The sequence below is a fragment of the Poecilia latipinna genome, unplaced genomic scaffold (assembly GCF_001443285.1).
Source record: "Poecilia latipinna isolate Pla-1442-1.1 unplaced genomic scaffold, P_latipinna-1.0 Scaffold1205, whole genome shotgun sequence".
NCBI classification, from domain to species: domain Eukaryota; kingdom Metazoa; phylum Chordata; class Actinopteri; order Cyprinodontiformes; family Poeciliidae; genus Poecilia; species Poecilia latipinna.
The window spans coordinates 84,648-108,491 of NW_015113821.1; the positions used below are offsets into that span (position 1 = coordinate 84,648).

The 23,844-nt window shown below is 41.0% G+C and overlaps 1 protein-coding gene across 1 annotated transcript in view; it reads left to right on the plus strand.

The window, feature by feature from the left end:
- Nucleotides 1–23,844, plus strand: part of neo1a (neogenin 1a) — a 143,681-nt gene that overhangs the window by 68,892 nt on the left and 50,945 nt on the right. The window contains exons 6-7 of the mRNA XM_015053824.1: nt 5,617–5,771; nt 7,232–7,352. Coding sequence (XP_014909310.1) covers nt 5,617–5,771; nt 7,232–7,352 — 276 coding nt within the window. The remainder of the gene's footprint in view (nt 1–5,616; nt 5,772–7,231; nt 7,353–23,844) is intronic.

Sequence of the window (23,844 nt, forward strand, 5' to 3'; positions counted from 1 at the left end):
CAAAGTAGAGCTTTTTTTCTAGTTACTAATAGTTTTCCTATTTAGCTCAAGCCCCTTTACTAGCTTTTCACGTGTTGAAAGTAGAAGTACTTTTTAGCTGCAGATGCATACTTTCTAATATTGTATAGAAATAAATTAAATGAAAAGTCATGCAGAATGTGGCCATTTTTACCCGGTTAATCGATTGCCAGAATAATCTGCAGATTGATTGATTTCTAAAATAAACGTTGGTTGCAGCCCTAAGCTGAGCCATTTTCATCTCCTGAAGCTGCCGCACAACTTCTCACAGCGACGCTGCAGACACTCAGACGTTCTCCTCCCTGCAGCGGCTCACCTTGCCTGAACATTCAGAGCCGAGAAACTAAAAGTTAAGAAAAAGTTTGCACCGGATTACCAGAGATTTAAAAACTAACGCTAGCATGCTTTACAAAGCATGATCAGACAAGTTTTGTTTTTTTCTCCTCCCCCGACTTTCCTACTTTCAGCGCAGTCCCCGCTGAAATGTCCAACGAGGATGTTTTTGAAGAGCTGTCGTCTGAATGCGCGTCAAACGCCAGCCTCGGCGAGCCTTGTCTCAGCATGTCCCCGGCAAACCTCGTGCATCTGCTTTCACTCAGCTCTTGTAATTTCCGAAGCATCGGGAGTCCATGAAGGCATCCAGAACACACTGGAGTGCCTCTCTCTGCCGCTGGCATCATCTGCTCATTGAGCAGGAATGCAAACATATAAAGCATTGTGTTTGAGGCTTTAGTGCTTGTTTTCACTGGGATGGCAAAAAAACAAAACAAAAGAAAAAACACACACACACACCAAAAAAAGAGGAGAACTTGTAAAGCTGGACTCAAAATCACACACACACAAAAGCTCATGTAGTAACTGCTGCTACCCAGATCTTTGGGAACATTTGACCGCCAGAGATGATTTTTCTTGTTATTTTCAGATTCAGCTCAATAAACACCATCTTTCATCAGCTTCTGACTCCGATAGTTTTTATTACCAGCCAATTAAAAGAGCGACCGGCCGGACCTTCTCTCCGCCTCTCGTTTGGCTTGCTTCTTAAATACCACCGAAGCTTTAAGTGAAATAATCTGCTCAGAAATCCCTTTAGGGGAATCCTGCAGGGTTTTGTTTTAACAAGCTCACAGTCAGACACATGCCGTGACCTTTTAGTGGTCCTCTCTCAGTAGTTCGCTGGAGTCAGTCTGCATTAAAGCTTCTTTTACTAAGCTACGGGCTCGGGAGATAATACCAGCCCTGAAGTACTGCTCTCCCAATCCTTTCAGCCGCTCTTCCTCCTCCACATTCATATTGATGTTTTCTTTCTATTCTTTTTATGCCGGAGTTTCTTTTGTGGTCGTTTCATTCTGCCTCTGTCAAGATTTCTCTTTCATTAGACGGGGATTATTTGTGTTCCAAAACAAGTTTGCTCATTTGGAGAGATTCGTGCTCTCGGCGTCTGGTGAAGAAGAGACGAACTCTGCCCTTAGGAAGCGCTCTGCGTCAGATCGCATCACGATTGCTGGAAACGTTGAATTGACATAGCGAGTCACGGCTGCAGACAGATCAAAGACATTCCTGAGTTTGATGAGCGGAGACAACTGTCAGCTGATCAAATATGCCCCTGACATACACATTTTACCCTCTTTTAATGCCGTGTAAAAGTACGTACACCTTTTGAACTTTTTTTTTGGTCACTTCGCAATTACACTTGATGTATTTTGTACAGCTTTATGAAATAGACCTTTATGAAGTGGTGTCTAATTGAAAAGACGTCATTAAAAGTAATTTTAAAAACCCCTGCTGTCTGCTGTCTGGTCATTGATGTTCTCTAAGAGACCTGTAAGGTAATTGAATATAGTTGCACTCTGAATACAACGGCGTCTCACTGTCCTTTGAATTTCACTTGTAGTCAAGTTAGGGTTATTTGTAGCATATTTCAACAACAAGTAACGTCAAAGTGCTTCAGATGTTAAAAACAGCACAATAATCAATTATGAAACTAGTGGCAAACATGTATCATCTTAGGATAATCATTATCAAAAATATTAATTATGTTCCAGTTGTTATTAATCAGAGACGACTCTAAACAAGTGGGGGTTTAGCCTTCATCTAAAAGGACTCAGTGTTTCATCATCCTTGCAGTTTTCTGGACGTTTGTTCCAGTTTAGTGGAGCATAAAAACCGAATGCTGATTCAGTATGCTGGAGAGATCTGGGAGGTTGATATAACGGTGAAAAGAGCTCTAATTTAACTTGGTGCCAAGCCATTCAGAGATTTATAAACTAACAAAGGTGTTTTAAAGTCCATTTTCTGAGCTACAGGGAGCCAGTGGAAAGGTTTTAGAAGATTCTTCCTGGTTTTAGTCAGAATGCGAACAACTGCGTTTTGGGTCAGCTGCATTTGTTTTTTTTTTTTTTTTTTTTTTTTAGGCAGACTTCTATTGACAGATATTTTTTTCACTTCTAACATGTGGAAAAGTGTCTCGTTTTCTTTATTTTTGAACTTGTTTTAAGACTGGTATTTTTCGCAGTGTCGTTTCTCGCTCCAATAACCGAAGCTGTAACAAAACATTTCTGTCATTCACCGCTTTATTTTAGTTTTTAGGGAAAAAAATCCATATGAAATACAGGAAAGTTTCTTGTTGTAGCAAGAGAAAGTGTGAAAAAGTTCACGGGTGCAAGCACTTCAGCTATGTGCTGTAATTTCTGTGAAAGGCACAAGAAATAGAAAAGCAAATGACTATTTAAAGACGGTTATTATGCAGGTTGTTGCACTAAGAGGCACAACACACATTCCCCCGTATGTGTCCTGCAACAACCTCCTTCCCCCTCCCCTCGTTGCTTCCAGCCACCCAAAAGCCTATATTGGTATATTTAGGCGTTCCTCCTCATTGCTCAGTCCAATAGGTTCCAAATGTCTGAACTCCATTTAGAGAAAATGGTGCAAGGCTGCTTGGTTGGAGAGAGGGAGAGGCGATGGCTGAAGATGGAGAGATAGAGGGGGAGTTATGGAAAGCTTAAGGGCTGGGTGGGTAGTAGAGAGAGCATTGAGTCTGAGTAGATGAAGGGAGTCTGTGACTAACGGTTGGCATCAAAACCCGGAGATTCAGAACCAGAACATACACAGTATCTGCCCAGACACGAACTCTGAAGCAAAGATGTGGACCCGGACAGCGTAGATGTACAGGAACATGTGGTTAGACGCCTCAGCAGCTAATTTAACAATCCCAACCCACAACATCATCGGTAAAAAGGGGAGAAACGGAAAGAAAAAAGAAAAAGAAAAAAAAAAAAACTGGTGTCCATATTGAAAACTGCCCACAAACACAAACACTGACTCACCGCTGCTTTCAGAGCCGTGTTCCCGACACACCAAAGGAAATCAGCGATTCCACCTGTCTCCGCTGCACACCTACTTAAGGCAAATATCTAGAGGACGGCACACTGTGAAACACATTATTCACGCCTCAAACACACACTCCGCGGGGCCTCGCACGGAACGGAGGCGCACAGCAGGGTGGCGGTTGTCATGGCGGTCTGACGCGTCGCCGTCCTCATTACCGTCCTCGTGTCAGTCTTCGGAATTCATCACAGCGGCTCGCGGAGCCATCCAGACACTTATTAGTCATGGAGAGTGGGGAAACTTTCTGCTTTCTGCTGCTGGGAGCCGCATGAAAAATGCAGCGTACCGTACGGAAAGGTCGGAGATTAAGTCGTATGTTTATGGAAAAGGAGAATTCGGTATCATCCTGGGATAACCTGCCTACCGGATTGCGTTCGTGTGGGGGATTCCCCGGATATCATTTGTCCATCTAGAGCAGCTATTAATTTTTATTAGGACGAAGAAGCCACGGTCCAGAAATCGAGAAAGAAAGATTAATCGTCACACAAATAATTGAGATTAACGACTGCGCGGTTTCTTCGGTTCATTCTGATCCCGCTCGTACTTTTTATTAGTGGCATTATCACCTTCTATTTCAAAAATATTCCAACAGAACGCTATACGTTGTTGTTTTTAAATGTTTGTTGTTTTTTTCCAGAATAATTGAGAAGTTTGTCTTTGCAAAAGAAAAAAAAAAGTTTGAATGTTACGATTTATACGCCTGAAAGAAATAACTGCAGAACTGAAATCGACCTGTAAATGTGACATTTGTCAATCAATAAACCAATCAATCAAGCTTATTTGTATCCATTTAGTTTCAAACAACCTAAACATTGATGAAGGTTTTTACATGTTGAGGAGGTTCAACCAGCCTTTTGGTGCAGACTTGCTCTGTTTTAATGTCTGTGTAGTTTGTCACTGCACAAAGAGTCGCTGGAAAGTCTTAAAACGTTCTTGGATTCGTGTTCATGTAATCCTCAAGCGGACCAACAGGTGAATCATACACCGACCATTTTGGATCCCTTCCAGAAAAAAAGCAGACAACTAGGCAGCCTAAACACAAATAAAACGGGTAAAAGATTAAACTGTAACTAAAAGTTAACAAACCTGAAATAAAACACCAGACTCAACTGAAAATGTTTTTATTACCCTCTACCGTGAATCGGAACCGTTTAAATAAGCCGAGCTGGACCGAGTTGAACCCCACACCTCCTTCCCTCGCTGAGCAATTGTTCCTTCTTCAAAACCGTCTCAAGTGGATGAAGAATGGCTGTGTCCGCTAACGCATGTGTGTCGGAGTAAATTAGCCATCGCTGCATCAAGCGGGGAGGGGAGAGGGCAAAGGGAGATGAAGACTTGACCTCATAACCCGCTGCTACACTGTATTAAGCAGGGGGGGAAAAAACGGACCTCGTCCTCCCACCGCCGCTAATAACCAATCATCTTGTGCGGATTAACGCAAAATAGATGCTAATAACTCTCTATCAGAGAGGCCCAGGAGGATGATGGGAAAGCGTTAGACGCCACAACTCGGCAACAAAACACTCGTTTAAATTGTGGTCGGTGAGGTCGCGGCTTATCACGAAATGCGCAGAGGCGGTAAAACGCACACACACACACACACACGAGCGCGGCCGCGTTTCTTCCCCCACAACACGTACAGTCCAATTACAGCGAGAGGACGAGGCCCGGGCCCGGCGCTCCCTCTGACCTTGTTCCAGGACAGATTGATGAGGCACCGTATCGCCCCAGCAGATCAAATATCTCCTTTCTGGCCCTCATTACCAGGTCTTGGAGAGATATGCAAGTGCCCCGCTCAGACAGCGGATCATGCTGTTCTGGTAGCCGAGTGGCAGTTATTTTTCATCCATTTCTGCATAAATAAAAGCAGAGGTCACCGAACCTTTCATCCACCCGCTAAAGCAGACGCAGCTGGCCCGACGAAGCAGGAAATAATTAGATAGCTTTTTTTTTTCCTTTAACTTGTCTTGTTTGCTTTTGTTTTGATCATGTAATTAAAGAGGAAGGGGGGGAAGCATGGGGATCGTTTGATGTGGAGCGTTCCGGTGCAGACGGCGCAGAAATTGATTTGGATTTCCCTGGTCTGCGCCGAAAAACTGGAAGTCGGAAATTTACGACGAAAAGATGATGAGCGGTGTTTGTCCTGTTTTTTTGTTTTTTTTTCTTTTAAATAAAAAAAAACATTAACCCCTTTTTTTCTTCTGGACTCCGCAGTTCCTCCTCAGTTTGTGAAGCGGCCCGCCAACATCTACGCCCACGAGTCCATGGACATCGTCTTCGAGTGCGAAGTTTCGGGCTCGCCCGCCCCCACCGTTAAGTGGGTAAAGAACGGAGACGCCGTCATCCCCAGCGACTACTTCAAGATAATTGTGAGTTCACTTTGTGCTTGATCAGTACCTCACTGTAAGTACTTGCTGGCAGATTTATTCCATTTTTGCCTTTTCCTCACAGTTGCATACTTCAGATCATCAAATTAATCTTTTATATTTCCGTGGAGGAATTTTGGAATGTGGCAGAATCGCTTTGGAAGACTTTCAAGCATGAGCAGTCTGTTCAGGGTCACTCCACAGCATTTCAATCAGATTTAGCTTCAACTTCAAAACCATTTAATTAGTTTTTTATTTATGATTTTGCTTAAACTGCTGGTGCGCTTTGGATCGCTGTTCAGAAACATAACCCAAGTTTACGCAAGTAGAAACTGAGCGCTGAAAATTGTCTTTCAGGATTTTCCAGTAGAAATCAGAAATCGGAGCTCCATCAATTAAATCTCGTCACTCAAGGTCATGTGGCAGCCAAAGCAACCTCTGACTGTCACCCTACCGTCATCATGTTTAACTGTCTGTAAGATGTTTTTTTCTGAAATGCTGTTACTTTTGCCCTATATTTGAATTTTGCCTCCTGATCCTAATATTTTCCAAAAAGTCTTGTGTATCCTTTTTGGCAAACTAAGCAATATTTTGTGTCCCTTTAGTTCAGCAGTAGCTTTGATCAGGGATGCACTGATCACAGTTCCATTTAGATATTTAAAAAGCAGATTCTGATTTTGACAGATACTGATTTTTTTTTAACTTTTTTCTCATAACTAACTACATAGTGTGTCAGTATAGCAACAAAGTTGCTAAGTCAGCATCAGGGAGGTGAGTATTGTTAGGATGTGACCCGATGGACGAAGTCTAGCGGTCAGCTGTCTCTCACAGCAGAGCAAAAAGGTTTCAGTGATGGATATTCAGACCTTTTCGGAGGTGGATAAGATCGGTGGATAAAATTAATTTCACATGTAAGAATTGGCCAGTCAACTAAAATTAAGAAAATAGGCACCAATCGGTGATCGATCGATTCACCCCTACTTTTGGTGTCGGTGCTGTCCTATCGATGGCATTTTGCTCAGATTCTTTGAAATCGTTGTCCCTAACCGCAGTTTCTTAGATTTTGATCTGGATTGATTTGTGACCTCCTGGATTAGTTGTCGACTCACTCTGGGAGTAATTTCTGTAGGCCCAACCTCTCACTTGAGCAACAACATTTCATACTTTACAAACTCATAAGAGCAGAACTTTTATAGATTCCTCAAGCTCACATTTCACTAGAAAAAAAATCTGCTAGAATAAAATGCACCAACAAACAGAATAATGTCATTTTATTCTTGCGCCTCTAAGATGGTGAACAAACGTCTCTGTTCTTGCGGAGTATGTCTTGGCCTTGGCACTTTCTCTCAGCCTACTTCACATTGTCAGAGATGTTTTGTTTCAGTAATTTCTTGATTACACAGATCTGACAGAGTTGTACTCTTTTATTTCTATCTCTCTTGCCCTCATCCTTTACTCTGCAGAAGGAGCACAACCTGCAGGTTCTGGGTCTGGTCAAGTCTGACGAAGGTTTCTACCAGTGCCTGGCAGAAAACGATGCCGGCAACATCCAGTCGAGCGCGCAGCTCATCATCTTAGATCACGGTACGCCACACACTGAGACAAATAGTGTGCAAATCACATTTGTTAACTCAGGAAAGATGAATCAACTCCTCCTTGGGAAGATGACAAAGCTGCAAAATTGCTACAATGTAATCAATATCACAGCCAGAATCTGATCGGGTTTTCGCACAGCTGCACAAGGTTATTTAGAAATGCAGGCAGGATGAATATCAGCAGTGATTATCTCTTTGCTTGTTACACCTGAGTTTTCACCCAGGGAGAGGAGACTGCTTAATGCTTTACATCTTTGTGAAAATGCTTAACACAATCCCAAACAAAACACAGAAAGGGCAGTCGGCTGTTTTTGGAGGAAGACGGCAGACGTTCTCTTTCCGAAACCTTTCAGACATGAAAGGCCGAGCGGTCAGCTCGCTGTGCTGCGTCGCCTCTTTTAAAGGTGCGGTAATTGATTGTTGAGACTCTGCACATCTGTCGAGATGGAAAACAACAACAATGATAGGAAACCTTAAGGGTCCTGTTAAAACAGAGGCGAGTCTAAAAACAGAACCGAACTAAAGGATGTTCTTCTTGCACGCAGTCCGTTCTACATCTAGGGTTACAGAAATGTTTGTGACACTTGAACCCAAAAAAATCCCGAGACGGTGGATTTTCAGATGTTCTTTTAACAAGAAGATGTTGCTCGATAAAATAAAATGATGGAGGAAATACATCAGGAGAATAATTATAAAGTGTAAGAAAGAAGCAACAAAATCTTTCTGCAGTTCCAGTGCTGACTGTAGAATCTCCCTTTGCTTATTTCTGGAAAACACTAATGAAGCTTTTCCACCAACGCGGTCCAGAGTCCATTTCGGTTCTTGAACATTATTGTGAACTAGTGTCACGTGTTTATACTGAAAAAAACAATCTTCCCAAACACCAAAACTGATTCCAGTCAGACACAGTGGATTCCTGATCCTTCAACAAACTGTGAAGTCACTCCGTGGTAAAACTGAAGATAATGCAACAGTCAGCATGGTGGCAAGCAGGAGGCACACAAGCCATCCGCCATCTTGCTTCTACGCTCTTTTTCCATGTTGTGTCATACCGCCTGTTGGTGACGCATGCTTGGTTCTCAAAGTAGATAGAAACAGGCGTCGGCTTTCGACAAAACAGCAAACGATGTCCTAGCATTGTTTAGGATGAGCATTTGATGAGCACATATTGTTTTTCTGTGTATTATTTTGATTGAAAAACATAAATTTTGACAAGATCTTAAGACATTAGTGAGCTTATTCATTATTAGAGATTATGTGGTTGCAAAACATTTGGTCTGAGCCCATGATTGCACCGAGGTTACCTGAGATGCTGTTTGATTCTTAACCTCATTGGGTCTTGATTGTTGATCCCTGACCATTAATGCTTGGGATCATGGACATGCTGACACTTCTGCTTATTCACAGTATGGACAATTACATACAGCAAATGTATCAGATATTATGGTAGCCTAGATTTATGAAGCGGTATGTTTTCAGTATGTGCTAGGAGACGGTATCTGTTATGCTCTACTATCTTATCTAGGGCAGGAAAGGTACAGTATGTTGAATAAAAGCAGTCTTCCTTCCAACATATATAGCAAAATCCAAACCAATTCAGCAGACTACTAAAAGGTCCAACCCACTTCAATCCCTGTCTTATAAAGAACTTTCTGCTTTTTAAAGTGACTGTAACTTTCCGGCTGCAGCTTAAACACGGCACATTAAAAGCAAAAGATTAATTTCAATTTCCAGGAGCTTCAGAGTGAAACTAAAGGAGGGCAAGGACTGGAGATAAAGATCAGATACAAGAGAGGGAAATTAAAAAAAGCTAAACAAAAGAAAACACATTAATCTTTTTTTTTTTTGAAGATATTTTTCATTCCATTAACGGCGACGGCAGGAGAAAAACAACTTGAATTTAAGTGAAACACACTTCTATGAATCACAGAATATGAGCTGGAATATATAATAGTGATAAATGTAATTAAGACAAAGCAACACTTATCAAGCAGGAATCAGTTTTATTGTCTCTGTCGTATCCTGTCGAGTTCAGTGACGAAGTTTAATCAAGCATGACCCCGGCCCGGCCCGGCCCGGCTCCACTTGAAGCAGGTGGTAAATGAATGAGCGACTGCTGCCACCCCTGGCTGTGCCGTCCCCACTGATTGGAAAACATTAAGTCAGAAATAATGATGACCCGCAGCTCACTGTGTATTTGTGTTTGACGCTATTGATAAGAGTCAGGCTACTTTACATGGCCCCAAGTCTTTTTTTTTTTTGGCTCCCTCTCCTTTTTGTTTGAGTTGTAGATAAATGGGATGAATTACAAAGGCAGCTGGCCTTGTACATGGAGGTCTGCCTTCAGCAAAGCTTTGAAGTAATTAATCTCTTCTTAATCCACAAAGAAATCACAGAGAATCTTTGCCTTTCTTGCTTCTGTGAGTGTTTACCGCGGCGTCGGAGTAAATCTCGCCCGCCTGTACCTGAACCTCCCTAATGTTTTCATCAGTTTACTGCCCAGTAGTCGTCAGAAACTGATTGAAGATTTTGACAAAATGAAGGTTTGGGATGATTTTAATTCAGTTTTCTAACTTTTTTCTCCCTTTAAAACCGCAAACTTCAATTAACTTTGTTGGGATTTCACTCAATTGACCAATGCAAGGTGGGGAATTTTATGAAGTGGATGGAAACAAGTGGGACATGAACTTGTATTCAGAGCCCTCCAAGTAAACCAGAAGTCCTTTATTTAATAGAGTTTGCCTGTGTTTGATTTAATCCCAGGGCCTCAGAGGTTTGTTAGAGACGCATCGTCATGAAGACCGAGGACCGAGTTCAAGGAGAATATTAAAGCATATGGGTTGCAAAACATCACCCTGAGCTCTGAACATTTCACTGATCAGGCATCGTCATTCTCTTCTAATGAAAAAATATGGTACAACTGCAAACTTACAAAGAAGCAGTTGTCCACCTGAACTTACAGTATATTGAACAAAAGTGGCCTGAGAAGGGAGCCATGAGGAACCCCTAATGCCGTCTTTGTTCCATCATATATAGAGAGTAAAATCCAAACCAATTTAGCAGACTGTTAAATGGGTCCAACCCATTTTTTAATCTTCAAACCTTATGGTAAAAAGAGTTTTCATGAAACATCCGGTCGACCCAGAAACATGTGGAAGAACATCCTGTGGTCAAATGAGACCAAAGTTGACCTTTCTGGTATGTATCTAAAGCGCTGAGTGTAATGGTATACTTCCAGGATTCTTGTCTTACTGAAGAAAAGCATCCCCAACAGGAAAAGGAAGATAGATGGAGGTAAATACGGGGTAGAAAGTCTATTAGAGTATGTAACAGACCTGAGACGGGCGCAGAGGTTCACCTTGTAGGACAGTAACTCTAAACATACAACAAGAGCTGTAATGGAGTGGTATAGAGAAATGCAAACAACTCTGTTATTTGGAAACAACCTTCTTGTCTCTGTACTGACGCACTCAAAGCAGAACTATTTACTTCCTGAATGAACACCAAACAAAATTAATTGGATTTGAGGTTATTTTTCCACAAATCAAGTGCAGTAGCAATCATATTTCTCTCCATCAAAGTCTCTGTTGACATCTCTTCTGTTCATTTTGACTATGAAAGCATACAGTCCTGAAGCCATCTGTCACCCTTCCTCACACTATTCACTCTTCCTGCCTTTCACAGCCACCTGCTCCCAGCAATAATCCAGCGCACTGGGCTTTGTATTAATTGCGCTCTGTTTGATATCATCTCCTTACATGGACACCTCCCCCCCCCGTCACAGCTGGACGTCTTTGTCCACTTCACCAACTCTCCGTGGCCGCAGTCAGGTGTCCTGCTGGCACCTACCGGGCTCGAATCTTTCCAAAACGGGCCCGGGGAAACAACCCGCGTGTCTGGTTGCCTCACCGTTGGCTGAGATAAGCCGGTCGACTCGCCGCTGAGATAAAGTCGTCTTCACCCCCTGCAGGGAAATCGATGGGCGTGGGCTGCATCTAAATACCCAGCGTCTGCGAGTCGGCTAATATTCATTAGTGCCATAATCTTTGCATCTTGACACCGCCAGCTGCAGTTAAATGTGGATCAGGTGATGAATCCCACTTGTGGGTGTTTGCAGTGGAAAAGAAAAGGTCAGCTGTTAGCGTATGTGTACCAATCTGGATGTTATTTATAGTGATACGTGCTCTGCAACAGTCTTCTTGTGTACGGCAGAGAGCTTAGGCTGCTTACAGTTTGTACTGTTTGTTACACGTTACATGCCACAAATCTGCTAACCTGCTAATGAGCTAGCAACGTAGCCTTTTGGAGCGATTTAGCTTTTTTGCTAAATTTAAAAGCACTTAGCTCCTCCTAATGTCTTCAGATAAATTCTAGAGTGGTAATTTACTTGGCAGTTTTTATAATCTTTCAGCTGAATGAAGCTAGAAATGTGTTGAAGTTTTTGTTATTGACTTTTAAAAGTTTCATGTAGTTAGACATTTATATTGTTATTTTGAAGTGGGTGAAGATAGTTTACGCAGCAGATCTGTTTCCTCTTCTAACGTTTTCTCTCCCTTTATTGAGGAAGTGGGAATATACAACAAACAAACAACAACACTTGTATGAACAAAAGTCCAATTGTTTTGAGAGACGTTATAACGTTCTCCTTGTGATACATGAGGATTTTCAATATGTTTGAATTTAGCGCTTTAGCTAAATTCTATGCTGCTATAGGGCTTTAGCATTAGTTTAGCCAATGTTTATGGCTTTACTAACATTTTAGTTGGTGATTCCTACCACTAACAGGCCGATATAGTAAATATTCAGCATTAACATGATTATAACTCACTTTGGATTAGTCAAAACCCAAAGAAAGAAAATGAATGACCTTGTGTTTTGTAAGTGCAGGTGGTATTGTATTTTTTAAAAACAGACTGGTGTAATTTTGTGGCTTGAGTAAGAATTTAATTCATCTGAATGATAAATAAGTATAGAAAAAAAGGTCTTTTCGAGTTTAAAAAGTCACAGTCTGAGGATTAGTTCGTGCCATAATGGAATCACTCGAGGTGCTTGGCTTTTTCTCTTCCATAACACCTCTGCCCATCTTTTTTTCCTCACCATGCTATAAATACAACCTCTAATGGGCGTCGCGCTCATGTTTGATATGCGCTGTCCTCGTGGAGGCCTTATCGTCACAACAATCCTGATGGAAGTTGGTCAGCTGCAGAGAGTATTGCTATTTAAGGGATTATCGTCACATGTCATTTGCAGATGGCATGCAGGAACAGCAAGGCATTTTCCAGGCACATGGGATGCATTTATACATGCAAACCAAATCAAGTAGGCTGCAATTACTGCTTAAGGAGACAAGCAGCATTTTTTAAAACGTTTTTATTTTTTACTTTTTCTACAAAGAATACAGAAAGGCTAGGACTGGTTCATTTGGAAAAGTTGGATTTCTATTCAGAGGGAATGTATTTTCTTACATGTTTTGATTTGATTCAGAACATTTCTCTCTTCTTGTACATCCAAATGTATAATAAAACAAGGAAGAAAAAATCAAGACTGCACAGAAGCTTATGAGCTCAGAAAGTGTTAGTATAAACATTTATGACCATAAATGTCTTAACATATTTCAGAAAACATGGGGCAAATTTGCATTTAGAAAGAAAAGAGGTTTTGCTCTGCTATTATTCTCCAGCATAAATTCAAGATGTACATCCATTTGCATCTCGATACCATTACTTTTTTCTTTTATTCCTTCCATTCGCTAAAGTGTGAAACTCCCTGCATCTTTTCTTCGTTTTCGTAGCCGTTTCCACGGCTCACGTGAATACAAGATGTGGCATGTAAAACGATGGGAGTGCGGTGATGTACAGGAAGTTGGACCTGCACTCGCCCACTCATACGGTCGGATCTTCTTGCTCTTCCTGCGTGTTTCAGCTGATGCTGTTGAAATTCGTAGAGTCAAATGAATTAAAGAAATCCTTTTTTTTAAAAAAAACATGTTTGCGACTCGAGGCTGTGCAGCAGGAATTTTTCACCCTGATTCAGGTGTCAAGATGACATATTTCTGATGCAAATGCATCTTATGGACCTTTTTTTTATTTGATCCCTGCCTTTGATCCCTTCCACCTTTCATTTCTCGCTCTACCTAAAGCACTACTTTATTTCCTTGTTTTACACTTTCATCACTTTCTGCCGCAATTAGTTTCTCCCACTATGGACATTTATTGCATCTCATCTCCACCAAAGTTTCCTGCTTTAAACTCCAGATTCCTGTGTGTCTTTACAATCTGAAGCTCTGCTTTAAGAGACGCTGAGGATTAAACACAGTGTTACTTGATTACTTTATAAAATCAGCAACTTTAGTGTAGATTTTTCTGTGAGTATAAGCATTTTTAGCAACCAAACAACATCTAAATCATTAGATGTTGTTTGCTTTGATGTGGTACATGGAAAGGCGCACCACTTCTAAGTGAAGCCCACATGCGCTGTGGTTGTAAGCTAATGCATGGCACATTTAATCATTCGTCAACTTTGCCTGAAGCTGCTTTGCTACAGTTGCCATATAAAAAAGGACATGAGATAAAATGCTCTGGTTCTTTCCCATCGTAGCCACAAACAAAATGTGCGTCTGTGTTGATGCTTCATATAAGATAATCTAACATTAATTAGAAATATCAAAAAAAAAAAAAAACAAAACAAAAAAAAAACTGGCTGCTTTAAATAAAAAAGTAAAACTGATGGTAGGTTGCAGTTAGTTTTTGCTATTAAAATAAATTTGAAATGTTGGAACATCATCAAATACTTAGAAACGCAATTGTTAGTTCTCATCAATCTTTGAAGAGTTTTAAGGCAATTTAAAGGCGTTAACATTCGAGACGATAGATATGCTGTGGGGGGAGGGGAAACGTCCCAGAAGGTATTTTATAATTAGTGTAATACTTAAAAATAATTTAGAACGTCCAAAGGCGCCATCTTCAGCCAAAACCTTCTTTTTACTCTGCCGTTCAAGGTTCTGGGTAAACACAAAATTGTTTCTAGAATTGTCCTTGTTTACACAAAAAGAAACTACCAACACAGAAGAAGATATGAAGGCTGTGCTTCTTTTCACAAAGTTACTTTTTGTTCATCTACACAATTTCCAGACGCCTACAGCAGAGCATTCAGCCAAAGTTGCAGTTACCATGGTCAGCACAGTGGTGGGGGGCCGATGCTTTTGTTTTATAAACCATCATGAACTCCTTATTGTACTAAAGTGATCATTGAGTAAATGTGAAGCCATGTTTCCAATGTGGGTGGACATTGATCATTTATCGTTTATCATTTATCATGAAAACATTCATAGAAGAATTTAGATTTTTTTTTTGCTGAAATAAATTTCAAGTAATGATTCTAATTATAAAACAAATCTGCCAGCATTATTGGAAATCTTAGTTTTACAATTTTCTTCAATATTTGTTCCTCAAGAGCAACAATAAATACCAGTAAATTTTAAAATGCAGTTACTCTGTGCAGATTAGTGATTAAACTCTCACTTATTTAAATAGGTTGCGCCCTGTTTCAAATGGGAATGATTTTCAAGTGCAGTGCTTGTGGCGCTCTGAACGCTGCGCCATGCAGTCGCAGCCAAACAGTTACCAAAAAAATAAGTAATAGTTTTTATTCATCATTTTTATTGTCATCACAACAGTACCAGTAAATATCGCAATAAACATTTTTTGTTCCCAGTAGGTAAAGCTTGTCTAAATGGGCGTGATGCTATGGGGAAATGTTCTTAAACGCTGGAGTTGATCAAAGTTTAAGCACTAGCTCAGCCAATGGTTAAATAATGTGTTGAAACAAGGAACCGAGGCAGCTTCGTATAGAACCATAATCTAAAAAAACGGCAACGATCAAACAGATTTATTAGCCAGATAATCATGATGTGATTTATTACACACTTATGTGACTGTGTTTCCTCAGAAACAACTTACTCAAATACTCAGAGTGCAGAATAAACACAGACTGGAAAGACCCGATAGCTGGAGGCGATTCTTTCAACACAGCGAGCATCAAAAAGACAAAGGAATCAAAACTCCTATAGTTATCTCGGCCTTATGGGGCATTACTTATTAATTTAGCCCCATCTGATATATGCAGCAAATTTGTACCGTGAGCATGTAATCAAATATTAAAAATCCATTGTTTTTGACTCAAGCACCAGCAATTTAGATTTTAACTTTACACAAGAGATGCTGCCTACTTGCCTAGATATTCCGCAGTGAACACTTGCAACAATGCAGCCAAGGAGGGTTTTGTGTACAAGCATGTCTTGATGCTTGCGCTTCATATTCTCCTTTTTTCTGTTCTTGAAACAGACATCATGACGTGTAGGAGAAGTTGAAATGCGACAAGAGACTTTTCAAAGATATTCTCTTATGTCACTGTTCTGCTGTCAACGTACCATCCCACCTGCTAGTTTTGAGGGAAAAAAAATCATATCATATAAAATGTAACTGGATCACGATTAAACAACAAAGAAACAATAGTTTCTATTTCAGCAGGCTAAGAAGTGAGAAAAAGAGTAGATTTGTGACTGACTAGTCGCAGAGGATGGATTTTTCCCCCCCCCCTTTCTTTCTACTACTGGAGAGCACCATCCTTATTCCCAGTTCAAATCAAGAAGTGAGAATGGGCTGCTAAAAGACCCCGCCCTCCTGCCAGACTCGGCATGGAATAAAAGCTCAGGCGCTCTTCAGGGAATACGGTGTGCTTCATCATCTGCTAGCAGGGTCAAAACCAGGCCAGCAGGAGCCGCCGCGCGACATTGTGAGCCTGTGAATGTGTCAGCACCGTGTTTTCCGCTGGCGTTGGAAGTGTGGCCTGAACAGCAGGCAGTCAAGTGGAAATCAACAGTTAAACAACGTGGGATGGGGACTGCTGGAAATCACATGTTACGCATGCAAGTTACCCCACAAATATGATAAATTTCTAACATTTGATTCAAAACTTAAGACAGGAACACACGAGTACATCAGTTGCAATTTTTTATCGCTTTTTGGTCTGTTCAGTCAGTCATATTTGACTTATAGAGGTTGATAGCTGCATGAAATGGTGGTCACATGGTAGAAATGCTAAAGTTTTGACATCACTTCCTGTTATGTGCATGGAGTTTTTGTTATGTACTGCATGTGTGTGCAAAAATATATATGCTGAATGATCAACTGAGCTTCATCATTCATGTTGCCAAATATTTGGTGGAAGATGAGGCTAATACCTTTGGTACACAGCCGCTTCAAGCATTTGGCATGCTGAGGTGATGGGATCTCATTTAAGGCTTTTAAAAATGTAGAAGAGGACATATTTTTATGGACATATTTTTATGGATTTTCTTATTTTTAGGTTCTTCTCCCATTTAAGGACCAATCACACACCACCAAGTATGGGATTCATGCTCAATAATCCAGCTTTGCAGCGGTTGTACCTTTATCAGAGGTAGCTGAAATCGGATTGCAGAAAGTCGGGTGAAGATCCGTCTCATCTTTATGTTTCATCGCTACGTTCTCAATAAAGATCAAAGAAATATATTTGGAAAGTAATAGGAGGGGAATTCTTTAAATATTCTCTCTCAATAGCTTTCTTTTCTTTTAAACAATAATCTTTTTTTCTCCCCAAGCTGCAAGCTCCCCTGCTCATTCCTGGGATTTAGTTACACAATACGACATCCTCAGAACTGCAGCATAATGGGAAGTTTGACTATGTGGATAATACAATGCGGCAGAGATGCTTTATTCTATATGGACGTAAACACAGATTAATGAGAAACTTTGGGATATTTGGGCTCTTAACATTTTCTTGTGACTGCGCCAAAACAAATTCCTCATCTTATTTCAAAGGTGCTTCGCTCTTAGTTTGGGGGTAGCCAGTTATTCTGGGTCTCTTTTTCATAGCTGTAACTCCCAAAATTAATTATTTCAGTAGATGTGATGATGATGAACTACAGAATAAAGTGATTAATCGAGAAGAAGGATGGGAAGCCTCGAAGGGAGAAAGAGTCTCTCATTACCAGTCAGTGTAAGTTGATAAAGTGGAGCCAGAGGACTTACTCTCACCTCCAGAAAATGCAATACGAGAACATTGATTAAAAACTGAATATCAGTATCAGTTGCGCTCACCAAAAATGGTTAGTATGTTGGCAGCTTACAAGCTGCCAACATTGAAGAAATATGGGGATATTGTCAGGTTTAGGCGTTTTGCACTAATGAAAGATGATGAGTCGACTTTTGTTCCACCCCTCAGAGACGCCTATGGAGGTCGCCGGAAACTCCATGAACTATAGAGGCACACATGGGATTCAGGAATAAGTGTGATTAGCTGTGTTTCCATTAACCATGAAATACAAACTATGAAAATAAATTTGCTTAATGGAAACCTGGCAATTTCGAAAAGACGTATGTTTTTGATAAATGGTTTCTGTGCTGGGATGAGGTGGTTTCTCAATCGTATTGAAGTAGATGCACTTCACTGAACTGCAATGGAAACACTTTTTTGCATCACACAACTCTTGATCAACAGCCAAAGGTTACTACTGCCGAAAACCACAACGAAGACGACAGGAAGTAGTCTCCTTTGTGGTTTTCAGTTTGTTGGGTTTTTTTCGACACTGTAACACTGTAACTTACGCATACGAAGCTGGTCCCGAGTATAAGGGGCTTGTTGCTCCATCACCTGAATAAGATGCCAAAGTCTCCTCTGATGGTTGATAGATGATGAGGGCCATGTCTGACTTATGAATATATTTAATGTAGCTGCTTACATCCGTCACCACATGGATATTTAATGACATGGCACGTGAGCAAGGAATTTTAATTTAATTTTGTTTTGGGTAGGGGAGTTGCAACTGTTTTGTATGTAATGGAAACACCGCACTTGCAAAATTGTGTTGTTTTTTTAGGGAGGGGGCTTGGCATTAGCACAATATAGTCAAAGATTTGCGCTCAATTGTAATGAAAATGCAGCTATTGAAAAAACCTAAGGGTTTGATACAAAGCAAAGACAGCAGCAGCAACAGAGAGGAGAGCTAATACCTTTATTAACTGAGTCCGCTCTGATTTTAATTTTTATTTTTTTTTCTAGTATTTTATGAAGGCCGTTCTAGTTATGAGAACCCCATTTGAGGCTCCACTGTTTACATACGTGCGGGAGCAGCCTGCCTTTATTTTCTATACAACCCAGTCCACCTTTTAACACCGGCTCATCTGGGAGTGCCGGTGTGATGTTTCTGGACAAGGACAGTCCTCTGGGTGCAGTAATTGGAAGTAGCAAATGGCACAAAAACATCACTTTCCCTTCACGCCCTTCCCCTAGCTGCGGGCTAGCTGACCTCTGCGAGCGGCACCTCCGGAGCTGCAGCTTTTTATTTTCCCCCTGCTATCGCCCCAGCACTCCCTCTCTGCGCCGAGCCTCCCACTTTCCATAAGCCGAAAGTGGAACAGGGAGGAGGATCGCAGCGGGACGCGGGGCACCCCAGCTTGAATGCGCGCGCTGTGCGGTCGCCGCTTGTCAGGAGGCTCCCGACGCGGGGAGGTCGCTTTTAATGGCGGGAGTCTGATTAGCGAGAGTGTTTGTTAGAGGATCTTCAAAGAGGAGAGTTACAACTGCTCTCACTTCTGCAAACATCCTGTTTGACCTTTTCAGGCCTTTTCAACATTGTTCAGCTCCACTCACTTTATACATGAATTGTTGCTGCCATACATACACATGCATGTGCACACACACACTGCTACACATAGCTTTCTGGGAAATCAATTACTTTATTCCAGGCTTGCGCTGTTCCCCTCAGAAAGGTTGAATTGTGTTTGTGTACCTCCAAGGTGATAAGATACAAAGGCTGGAGGCAGAGCAGACAGAGACCTCGTTTCCAGCGCTGGCCATTGGCCGTTAACGGCTCCGGAGATGTGGAGAGTTTCTGGGGGGCTTTTTTTTGTTTTGTTTTGTTTTTTCCCCTGATGTGCTTGAAAGGTGAGCCCAGGAGGCCTCATTCCTGTTCTCTGAGTGAGCATGTGCAGCACGTGATGCGTATGATTCCATATTTGAAGTCTGGGGACTGGGATGGGGGCAGCGGTGGGGGGAGCGGACACAGGCAACGGGGAAAATTACGCTGCGTCTTAATTTGCATGTGGAGTCGGCGCGAGCAGCAAGGCGTTGAACAGAACAAGGCAATCGGGCCCAGATGAACTCACCAGTGGCTCAAGGATCAAGGGGGGGTACACGTGTTTGATGTTGAAAGGATGATGTATGTACACACAGAGGATGATTAATTATTGATGCACCCGGCCCCTTTCAATTATAGTCCTCGCTTCCAAACGGGGCGTTTGTTTGTCCATGTGTCGATCCTCTGGGCTTTCCTCGTCTCGGTGGATAGACAAGTCACCAAAGTGAATTATTTGCATATTACATATCTAGAGACCATTGAAGACATGCAGTCATAAATCTCATTCCACATCAATAAGTGATGGCTGAGGAAGATTTTTCAAGCTCTGCCTTGCTTTATTTTACACAAAATCTTTAGTTTCTAACACCTAACTATTTCATTATTGAATTATGAATGAAGGAAGCTAGCTAGCTAGGTAGCTATCTAGGATGAACTCACCAATATATATGCATATAAATGTATATAACCCACTGACTTGGGGACAAAATGAGCTAGATGAGCTAAAATGAGCCAACTGAGCTAGCTAGCTGGCTAACTCATTTTGTCCTTTAATCGTTTCTTTGTAAAAAATTTAAATGAAAACTAATTAGAAAAATAATTTTTGCCCATTATATATTTTTACAATTCAAAATGAACACGAAAAATGTGTATTGAAACTAAATATTTATAGCTAGACATAAGCGCGGTTAATTTGTTATGTGTGCGGCTTTTAAAGTTTCAGTAACTCAAGCATTTCAGTGTACACTTTAGTTACAAAATGGAGGCTGGTGTTGACTTATTTATTTATGTTTTATGTTATGCCCTGCAGTGTTCTTTAATTTTTACATCTGTGAAGTCTTGGTTCATTCTGTGTTGCAGTGTGATGTCTAATGTATGGTTTCCATTTTCACATCTCCAGCTACCCACTTTATAGTTTTACTAGAGAGTACATATCTCCAGGAGTAAATACAAACATACAAAATACAAAAGAAGCGACTCTTTCCCAGAAAGAGCCCCTTTCCCAGAAAGAGTCGCTTCTGGATCAGAAATTGAAGTTACGTAAATGCAAAATTGAATAAACTGTGCTATCTAAGAAGAATTTGCTGCAGGACAGCAAAAAGCTAAACTCTCTTCGCTAACAAACCAAAACATTGAGCTGGCCCGTGGGGTTTGGTCGTTTGATAAACAGCTTTATTAAAGTAAAATCGTCTCATGTGCAGCTTCAGCTTCCCCACATGGCATCCAGGAGCCTCACAGCTCTATCAGATGGGGCCCCTCATGTTACATTTGGTCTCTGGGGCCACATGAGAAATAAAAACATCTGGGATCCACTCCAAGGCTTTTAGTAGAACATTTGGTGTTATTTTTTATTTATTTTGGCCTGCATATTTTGTGTTGTTTCAGATTGTGACAGTATAATGTACTCTGTCCATCCATCTGTGCATCCGTTTGTCTGTTTGTACTCTTAAAAAGACATGGAATTGGGTTATAAAAATGTGTAGGAATTCTACTTTTTTTTTTTTTATCAAATATGCCTCGGAGCATGATGCCCAGACAATGCCGTCTGATATTTCTGTCGAGTCAGTATGACACAAGAATGCTTTTTTTTTTTCTTTGAGGATCATGTCAGCGATTCATCGCACCTTGTCAGTTTAAGCTTTTGTGAGACTCGAGTCGCTCTTTAATCTCGGCTGTTTGTGATTATCACAGCAACAGGGAATGTGTGCAGCCTCTGAAATGCCTCCACCTTTCAGCAATCTGATGCTGGTTATCCGTCAGTTCCTTTTTTTTTTTTTTTTTTTTTGCCACTGATTAGATGTCTGAATAAGGCCTTCGTTAGTCCTGTAGTCCCATACAGTAGAGGAGTCTTCGGTGGGAGCCGTAGTTGATTATTTCAGCCTTTGTCGGAGCTTGTGTCACATTTTTCGTTTCTCTTGTAATACTCTATTGGTCATAAAGCAAAAACTAGCTTCAAAATATTTTTGACACAGCAAAGGAAAGATCCTGGCGTAAAAGAAAGCGCATTCTGTGATGTTTTTATTTTTTTGACTTCCCTTCATTTCTCTCCTCACCTCTCATTTTGGCATTGCTCGACACATTTTTCTTCACTTTCTGACTTTGTCGGTGCATTAAGGAGCTGCTCTCATGTCACGAGCTGTCAGGCTGCCACGTCTTTCCTATCTTACCTTTACAGAGCAGAGATAAACAAGATGGCTGAGGAAGAAAAAACATATATAGAACCATAATTGTCAGCAGTGGTTGCAGTAATAAACCAACAATTTCCTCCCACGCATTCTTGTGAAGTTGTAAGAAAAACGCTCAGTTCTTGTTTATGATTCATTTACATTCTGATAAAGGAACGTCTTTTTTAGCTTGTGTATTGTTGTTGTTTTTTTTTTAGTAAGATAAAATCCAGGATTTCCCTGTAATTACTTGTGAGCTCCATTTAGCCTTGTCATCACACAATTATCGCATGTTTGCATGAAATATGACAAAGTCTTGACATTCTTGCATGATTTATTTAGCTTTTTTATGCCTTTTCTAAATGTTCCAGTGGAAATGCAGGCAGCTAATGTAGGGGGAGTGAGGCGAATGTGATGGCAGGCTGACGGTTTTAATTGACTGTCTTCTTTGTGCCGGCTCTCTGCGGAGGACCGGGCCTTTTGAAAGTGCTACACGCTTTCTTTCGCTCCGTTCAGGCCTCTTTTCTCTGGAAGATAAAAGTACTGATGCAGTAATGGACCATTAGCATTGTGCTACATCTGTCTCTGACGCCATCATCATTACCGGAACCACATTTAGACAAGAAAATCAGTCCTGAGGAGAAACCCATTTAGCAAGAGCCTGGCACGGCCCGCTGAATCCTCTCTGGAGACACTTTCGTAGTTACAGTCTTGTGTTTGATTCTGACAGATTCGGTTATGGTTTGAGAGGGCTGTTGTTCGGTTAACAGGTTTTATGGATCTGGTCATAATACAAGTGATCTGGTCTGTACCAGGTTCTAAATTTATTACAGGTGTACAAAAGCTACACTACCAGAAGCCAAAGAGGAACGGGGAAAAATACCCTGTGATTCTCTTGCTTGTAAAATCGATTAATTGTTTCCTACTTGGCATTATAATAACTGAAAAACATAATACAAACCAGATAGTTTTTATTCTGACTTATACTCGTCATCATCCTCTTATCTGGAACCTGGTCATGGGAGGAGCAATACTCAAAAATCAAAATAAACTTAAATTACAGATTTACACCTTTAAAGTAAACCTTATGAGCATATAATGTCACCAAACTTATACTTGTTTGAACTAACATTAATTATGAAGCACATAGTTTACCCCTTGAATATCTTACTGCATATAACACATCAAACTGTGCGATAAACAAGAGCTAGCATTGTGCTAATTAGCTGCTAGAGCACAAAACAGCCTGTAAAAATCACTAGCATTTTTGCTAGCTTAAAGGTAATCCGCTAACACACTTATCTCCAGGACAAAGCGCCTTTCTCAACAGGTTACAACATTCAAAATCACTTCACCACATTGGGTAATGCTAAAGAACGTAAGTAAGAAGGAATGTAATGTTTAGGTTAGCCTGCTAGCTCTTTTAACCAAATGTCTACGCGTCGGACGACCGATGGGCGTTAACCAACTTCCTGTTTTCCGTCAAGTCACTTCAGCTATATTGCAGAGCTCCCTAGTGGAACGAGAGGATTGCTAGCTTCTTTCTTTCAAGAAGCTAGCAACCGTGGTTCCAGTCAGACCTCTTTTTAAATGACTCAAGTTATTCATTTTTAGTTTTGCTTTTACTCGCATTGAATATTAAGATGAGCCCGCGTCTTTGTCCCAACTGCTTTTGTGTACACCAGATTCGGCATGCGGATCCAGAGTAACCTTCCTCGTTAAGACTTAATGCCAGTAATTCATTACCTCTGGCACAGAGACTAATGACATCATTAATCAGCTATGAACAGAGCTCAGTAGCAGCAGCGGGAGGCTGACACCTCCTTACTGTAACAATCCCAGGCGTTGCATGTACAAGACAGATTGTGGGAAGGACACTGAAAAACGGCAGCGCGTGTCAGTTACCTACAAGTGATGATGTGTATGAAGATGGAAGCTGCCTGGAGTGGTTTTATTTCTCTTTATCGTTCTGCTTTGGAGCGTTTCTGATCTCACTTATTTCAGGATTTGTGCTAAAACAAAAACAAAAAATTATTGGTGTAAAAAATTTCTTCTGCCTAGCTATTATTTACTCCCTTTTTTGCTCCATCACATAAAAAAAATAAAACACATAATAGTTTGTGGCTTCAGTGCGATGGAAA